The following is a 6,883-nucleotide window of genomic DNA, read 5'->3' as shown; positions in this document are numbered from 1 at the left end:
ATCTCTTCCATGATCAACTGTTAGCAATAAATATGTTATTATTGCTTCTGACTACTTGACTCGTTGGGTGGAAGTTGGTGCTCTTGCTAACACCTCTGCAATTACTATTGGATACTTCCTCTTCAATCAAATGGTGTTCCAGCATTCTTGTCCAGAACAAATTCTTTTGGACAATGGTTCCTCATTTATGGCTGAGGCATTTCATGTTTTGACATCTCGGTTGGGGATATGCCACACTTTCACAAGTGTTTATTATCCACAATCAAATGGTTTGGTGGAATGGTTTGTTTTGACGTTCAAAAGGATGATCGCGAAGTATGTGAACTTTCAACATTCGGATTGTGCTATCTCTTCGGTATACATATGCCACAAGGGTGTAGAGTTCTGTTGGTGCTTCACCATATAAACTTTTATATAGCCATGATCCAATATTACCAATGGAGCTAGGTTTACCTTCACGTTGTCACGAGCTGCCGATGCTAGGTCGTGGGATCAGTATTTGACAAACATTCTTCCACTGGTCCAAGCAGAATTTGCTGAACCCTTAAGCTACGTACAAGTGGGACAACAACAGCAGTACAACTCCCATCATCATCCACCTGTGGAGTACAAAGTGGATGACTTAGTATTAGTCCGTTTTCCCAATCTTACGGTATGTGGTTTATATAAAGGGCTCCTTACTCAGTGGAAAGAACCATATTAAGTGTTGTAGCAAATTTTACAACAAGTTTATGAGGTTCGGCATAACGTTCAGCAAGCCAATCCTCCAGAGATTGTGCGTGTGTAGCGGTTGAAATGCTTCATACCAAAAGATCATGAACAATTAATACCACCTATAAATCTGCCAATGCCTCCTCCTGATGTTCTTCTTGATCCCGGCATATCTACAAAAGAACCCTGATGGTCTTTCATTATTCCAAGAGGAGGGAATGATGTGACAGTGTATGGCTACAATATTGTATATTAATATTAGCATAGTGAAATTTTGGTAGATGTTGGATTGGTTTCAATCCGAACCACTCACTCCTATATATAAATTAGGGTTTTTAAGTTAATTAATATACACAGTTTCTATATTCTTAAGCACTCACAACTTGGGCATTTAAAAGCCTGGGAGTGAGCTCCCATTGACAAAATGTTGGAACAAAAGCAACGCTTGCTCAGGTTTGTCAAAGGGAACCATATGTCCAGCGCCTCTCACTGTGGCAAGCATTAGCCCCGCGTATTTCTCACTCCAGCCGCCGACCTAGAAGAAGATCTAGCTATGATCAAATGAAACAAGGAAATAGAACAAGTTTGTATTTTAGTACCTGATCTTGGAACTTCCAAGGATACCACTTCTGCGTGATGGTGAGATTGAGCTTCTTGATCCACGCTTTCGTCCCGATCGTGGAGACAACACCATCGACATCGCCACTACATGCGAAAGGGAAAACTGCGCTCTTGTCATGAAAGTAAACGTCAAAATTGTACCTGTAAATCCAGATCTTGAGACCCTCTTTCAGTAGCGAGCGATACAGTGGAAGCATTGAATTCGTGATCTCCTTTATCGGATAGTTTTCATTCGCTGCTCGACTGTATCACAACATAGATCGCATGTGAAAGAGAGAAAAGAAAAAAGGTTTTACCTGCAAAATGACCACTTCCCAGGCATGAATTCTACGTGTAAAGCGGTTTGGACGTCCTTGGAGTTGAGATATGGAGACACTGTGTCAGCGCATGAATTGTAGGCAGCAGCCAGCATCTCAGTGTGCATGAAAGCATTTTCTCGCAGCGTTTGGCTCAAAATCGTCCCGTTGGGATCTTGCTGGTTGCACGCAGGGGCGTAGACGTTGTAGGTGTCAACGTACTGGATGCTGTTGAACATGGCGCTGACTGCGAACCTGCACAGCGGATTGGCATCGCTTGAAAGATCCTTGGCGAAGTCGCAGTTGGCGACGACTTGGTTGTAGATCTCATCGGAGACTAGCGAATGACTGTGGAAGAAATCGGTGTTGCCTTTGTTGTCAGAGTATGTGTCCGACCAGGGATTACCAAGCTGCGCGTCAAACACCAGATGAGTAGAAACGTTTTGGACGAGCAAAACCTTACAGCAAATCCTTTGAAGTTAATGAAAGCTCCGGCCTTCTTCTTGTTGTAGTCGAGGATTTTTGCAGCTAAAGTCGGAACATAATGCCCTGCAAGAACAAATTCATACAGTGAAGAGCTTGAAACACGTTGTTTTTACCAGCGTAGCTTTCACCGAGGAGGTAAAAATCGTTCTTTGAATACTCTGGAAAGCGTTTGAACCACTCCAGGATGAACACAAGAACATCCGATGCTGCAGGCAAATCGGTATATCAATCAATTCTTTGCAATATATTCTATACCCATAATATCATCACTGTATTGATTATAATCCGCGGTTGTGTTGGAGTACGAGAATCCAACGCCATGGGGAGCCTCGAGGAATATAAGGTTGACCACTGCTCGAAAGCAAAGCTAGCTCTTAGCCCTGAAGACGATAAAAACAACCTTGATTCCATGCGTATGGATTGAGAACAAGCCCCGAGCCTGCTTCATTTGTTCTAAAAGGTCCCAATTCTCCCAAGGCTCCAGCTCCGACCGAAGAACATCCTGGGCCTGAAAAGCATCCGAGATCCTATAAAGCTTTGAGCTCTGAAGAACAAAACTTACCTCCGTTCATCCAGATCGCTAGAGGCAGCTGTAGCGAACTGTTTTGGTGATCAGCCTCATAGAACCAGTAGAAAAGTGCCTTCCCTGCGGTTGGATTCACGGTCACTTGGCCAGCATACTGATTGAAGTTAACTTGAGGTTGTCCAGGAAGCTTGGAAACAAGATGAGACTGATCCGCTGCTAGAGCTGTAAGGAATGAAGTAAGTAGAATAAAAAGAGCGAGTGCTGCGGCCATCGGTGTCGAAACTCGCAGAAAATGCGAGAGATAAATATCTCCAGTGGCAACAATAATAGAATTTCGAAATTATCATATCTTGTACGTAGAAATGGACCTCTCCGAAAACTCCATCAGCTGACCACCAGCCGTCCCTGTTACGCTAAAGTGAAAACTCCAAAGACAAGCTGATTAGAACGAATAGTTTTCGCGAACCTTGAACGCGTAGCTATGCCTTGTTCGTTTGTGTTTGTTTTCTTTCTCTCTTTCCTTTTGTTCATGGGAAGCTGGGCAATGCTTCTCCTGCCAAGAAGCTCTTGAAAACTTGAAGAGCATGTTGCGGCTTTGTGGCAGGCACCATGTGTCCAGCGCCTCTGACTGTGGTAAATGTCATTCCCTTGTAGACTTGGGTCCAGCCTCCAACCTGTGTCGGAGATTCGCCGTCGGGATGCTATCTAAACTATTGAAGAATAAGTACCTGCTTGTTGAAGTCCCATGCGTACCACGGTATTCGAACCTCCTGGCATGGATGAAAACTGGTCAATGGTTCTTCTCAAACAAATCAATCAAACTTTAGCATCTTGCAAATCCTTGGCCCGCTTTCAAACGGCGTAAGTAGAGATAGTTTTTGAATCACCATAAGGTGGCAGTGCGCAAAAAGAAAAACGATTTCTTCATGGAATCTCCAGCAAGCGTGTCGCGGGCTTGAGACTTCCGCCTCCTAGAAGCTTGCAGTACAAGAGGACGACCGAGGCTGGAACCATGCTCAAGATGGTGGTCTCGTTGACATGGGAGTGATGCCAATCTATGATACCAAGGAACAAGAAAATAACCCAAGGAAAGAAGAAAACACAAGCCCCTTGCCTACCAACAATGCACGCTACCCGCACTTGAATGCGGGGAGTGCTCTTTGTGTGGTGAAAAGTCTTTGTGTTGCAAACAGGGTGTTGCACGGCATGAAGAAAAGTCACCAAGCACGCGAAAAAGAAATATTACAAAAGCAAAGAAACACTGCATTTGCATGCCTTGAGTTTTCTTTCTCGAGCAAAGTCCCCCTCCATGAAGAACTCTTTCGTATTCTTGTTGATCGTGATGGCACAATCTTTGCTGCAGGTGGAATCCAACTGTCAGGTAGTCCAACAAAGAGCAAAACAAAGGAAAATAAGCTTGCCTTGACATTTTTTTTTCCAGACGGGCGAATGGATCAGCCACGGAGGAGATCTCAAGAATCGTCGCTTTGCAGAAGATGAGCACTTGATCAGCGTCTGGAGCGCGCCTCACTTAAGCGAAAAGTGGAGCTTTGACGCTGGCGCGGACATTTCGGCCACACCAGCGATTTACGACTGTGTTGTCTACTTCCCATCGTGGAACGGGCTTGTCTTCGCAGTTACCATCCACGGAGAACTTCTCTGGAGCACGAACTTGACAGAAATCACGGGAGTTGCCACTTTGTCGCGGACGATACCGGCTGTGACTGAAGAGCTCTTGCTGTATGGTTTGCTCGGTCCCGCTAGAGGTGTTGCTTTACACCGTAAGAATGGAAGAATGGTGTGGATGTCAGAAGATCTGGATGAAACGCCCCTGGCAAGGATCACCATGTCAGGAACAGCATACGACGGGTAAGCAAACTTCATTTCTTTTCTTTTTTTCTGCTCTTGAGAACCTATCATACTGGCAGAGCTTTCTACGTTGGTATGTCTTCGCTCCAAGAGCTTGTAAAGGCAGCCTGTTGCACATTCCAAGGAAGCTTTCAGAAACTCGACCTCAAAACTGGAAAACGAATATGGAGAACTTACATGGCTCCTGAAAATTCCGGTTCTACGGCGTTACAGTTTGGGGAAACAGTCCTTCCATCGATCCCAAGCGAGGACTCGCCTTCATTGGCACTGGAAACCTCTACCAGATCCCGAGCGACGTCCAGGACTGCCTCAACAGAAACGCCAACTCGAGCGACTGCTATCCTCGCGGCGTCTGTGACGACGCCGTTGTAGCCGTGAACATGCCCGACGGTGAGATACGCTGGTGTAACAGGCTCGGAGGAAACGACGTATGGAGGCTTGCTTGTGACACAAATCCACCACCAGCAAACTGTCCACCTGAGCCTGGGCCGGACTACGACCTGGGAGAGTCACCGATGCTCCTCACGATCCCAAGCCGTTTCTCCAAGAACAAGTTCCAAGATATTGTCGTCACCGGTCAGAAGAGCGGCATTGTTTGGGCTCACGATCGAGACGACGGCAGCCTTGCCTGGGAAACGGTAACTCGAGCTCCTGTTGATATCTAGCTTGTCCTTCCTGGTCACCTTTTGTTTTCCTCCTGTTTTGTGAAGACTGCCGGACCTGGTGGCTTTGTAGGTGGAGCGATCTGGGGAGCCGCCACTGACAACCATCGAGTGTACACCAACATCGCAAACTCTGGCAGTGCTACGTTCCAGCTCGTTCCTTCCGGAGGAAGCACCACTGCTGGTGGCTGGGTGGCCATGGATGCCGCTACTGGAAGAATAGAATGGTCCACTGCGAATCCACACAGTGCGCGAGCATACGGGCCTGTGACTGTTGCCAACGGTGTGGTCTTCTGCGGATCATTCGACAAGGATGGTCATGTTCTCGCACTGGACGCAGAGAGTGGACCTATACTGTGGGAACGTACCACTGGTTCGACGGTCTATGGAGGGCTCTCAGTCGGGCACGGGTGTTGCTTTGTTGGAACGGGATACTCATGGGATCCACTGGGTGATGCGCTTGGAGGAACTCCCGGCTCCGAATTATATGCCTTCTGTGTATGACATGATCAAGGCAGCATTAGAAAGACGCACGCAAGAAGTTTCTCCCAGTGTTCCTAACCGAAGTCAATATTCTAGATGGTGTACCTGTAAGTTGGAGCTCACGCTCTTCCATCTTGTACAGCTTAAACCTGTTATACACCTAGAAAAGACTTCCGAGCCCATTGTATTGCTAGCCTGGCCAACACATAGTACACACAAACGCTAGCCTGCGGAAACCTTCTTGCCGTCCTCCATGAAGAAGATAGCCGATTCGGGAATCTGAGAATGTTAAGTTAGAGCACGCACAAGAGCCTAGAAGAACTCACGTTTTGCCACGTCTCTGTGATAAACTCCACAATGTCCAGCAGAATATCCCCTTGAACGTCGATTTGTTCTTTCTCCGTCGGGCCCTGAAAAGAACTTTTGAATTACGCGAGAAAGAGCATGCGTGAGAATCCCACTCACCTTCACCACAGACGCACCACTTGCGAATTTCTTCCCGAGTTTCTTTGATGCCTCCCCCAGCTTGACACCTTCAGACATTCAAAAAGCTCTTCTAGATGCAGCACACCAAGCAAGCAGTAAATCCTGTTACCAAACATGTCGAGCCCTTTGATAGTTGTCACACATTTCCTTTTGTTTCTCGTCACTCTCTCGACCACAACCGCGGGCTTTTCCTGGAAATGCAGGGCGTAAGTTTCATCGTCTCATAGAACTGCCAGCTCGTTACCTTCTTCTTGATTTTTCCTCCTGGTAATCTCTTCACATCTTCTTCTACAAATGACATAAAACAAAAAGAGAGAAAAGAACATTTACTTCTCCTCGAAGCTCTCCCTCATACGTACCTTGTGTCTTTGAGCTATCTCCCTTTTCATTGCTCACAGTTAATCCTTGTAGTTGCTGCTCAGCTCTCTCTGTGAAGACAAAAAAGAAGGTAAAATCACAACACTAACGACGATCAATCGAGGTACCTCTTGCAAGCTCCGGATACAAATCAGGCACATTCTCTAGGAGCCAGGGCTTGCACTTCTCAAAGTCCGGTCCAAATTCGCAATACTCAGGAGGCAAACTACACACTAGAGTCGGACAGTTAGCATGATCCGGCAAAGAAAAACCATACAAATCACCTGCGCAGTACAAAACCTGGACCTTGTCGCCCATGGCACGCCCTCTTCCCCTAACGAAGAACCCTAAAAACAAAAAAAAACAATCAAACAAGAAAATGCATA

The 6,883-nt window shown here is 46.4% G+C and overlaps 4 protein-coding genes across 5 annotated transcripts; 2 read left to right on the top strand and 2 right to left on the bottom strand.

Annotated features, from left to right (window-relative positions):
- Positions 1 to 1,027: 1,027 nt before the first annotated feature.
- Positions 1,028 to 3,013, bottom strand: LOC9655288 (putative serine carboxypeptidase-like 23). 2 transcript variants are annotated; one of them, XM_002963303.2, is made up of 9 exons: positions 2,677 to 2,950; positions 2,515 to 2,622; positions 2,370 to 2,465; positions 2,228 to 2,320; positions 2,092 to 2,177; positions 1,629 to 2,038; positions 1,474 to 1,575; positions 1,311 to 1,416; positions 1,028 to 1,246 (listed from the first exon to the last, which is right to left on the bottom strand). In XM_002963303.2, the coding sequence occupies exons 1-9, from the start codon at positions 2,909 to 2,911 to the stop codon at positions 1,103 to 1,105; spliced, it is 1,380 nt and encodes a 459-aa protein (XP_002963349.1). In that variant the 5' UTR covers positions 2,912 to 2,950; the 3' UTR covers positions 1,028 to 1,102. The 2 variants fall into 2 exon arrangements, with proteins under 2 accessions (XP_002963349.1, XP_024522018.1); XM_024666250.1 differs by lacking the exon at positions 1,028 to 1,246 and having other exon boundaries at positions 1,343 to 1,435; positions 2,677 to 3,013.
- Positions 3,014 to 3,545: 532 nt separating this feature from the next.
- LOC112343181 lies at positions 3,546 to 4,613 on the top strand. Its single transcript, XM_024666263.1, has 2 exons — positions 3,546 to 4,021; positions 4,082 to 4,613. The coding sequence occupies exons 1-2, from the start codon at positions 3,950 to 3,952 to the stop codon at positions 4,511 to 4,513; spliced, it is 504 nt and encodes a 167-aa protein (XP_024522031.1). The 5' UTR covers positions 3,546 to 3,949; the 3' UTR covers positions 4,514 to 4,613.
- Positions 4,614 to 4,889: 276 nt separating this feature from the next.
- Positions 4,890 to 5,675, top strand: LOC9643559 (polyvinylalcohol dehydrogenase). Its single transcript, XM_024668482.1, has 2 exons — positions 4,890 to 5,147; positions 5,220 to 5,675. The coding sequence occupies exons 1-2, from the start codon at positions 4,890 to 4,892 to the stop codon at positions 5,673 to 5,675; spliced, it is 714 nt and encodes a 237-aa protein (XP_024524250.1).
- A 134-nt stretch (positions 5,676 to 5,809) lies between these two features.
- LOC9643558 (translation machinery-associated protein 22) lies at positions 5,810 to 6,837 on the bottom strand. The gene is made up of 8 exons (XM_002963302.2): positions 6,782 to 6,837; positions 6,626 to 6,730; positions 6,500 to 6,568; positions 6,385 to 6,428; positions 6,250 to 6,331; positions 6,120 to 6,187; positions 5,981 to 6,064; positions 5,810 to 5,933 (listed from the first exon to the last, which is right to left on the bottom strand). The coding sequence occupies exons 1-8, from the start codon at positions 6,813 to 6,815 to the stop codon at positions 5,877 to 5,879; spliced, it is 543 nt and encodes a 180-aa protein (XP_002963348.1). The 5' UTR covers positions 6,816 to 6,837; the 3' UTR covers positions 5,810 to 5,876.
- Between the last annotated feature and the right edge of the window lie 46 nt (positions 6,838 to 6,883).

This window comes from Selaginella moellendorffii, unplaced genomic scaffold, assembly GCF_000143415.4.
Source record: "Selaginella moellendorffii unplaced genomic scaffold, v1.0 SELMOscaffold_3, whole genome shotgun sequence".
Lineage (NCBI taxonomy): Eukaryota > Viridiplantae > Streptophyta > Lycopodiopsida > Selaginellales > Selaginellaceae > Selaginella > Selaginella moellendorffii.
The sequence above is the reverse complement of the archived record's forward strand: the minus strand, read 5'-3'. Positions and strand labels throughout refer to the sequence as shown.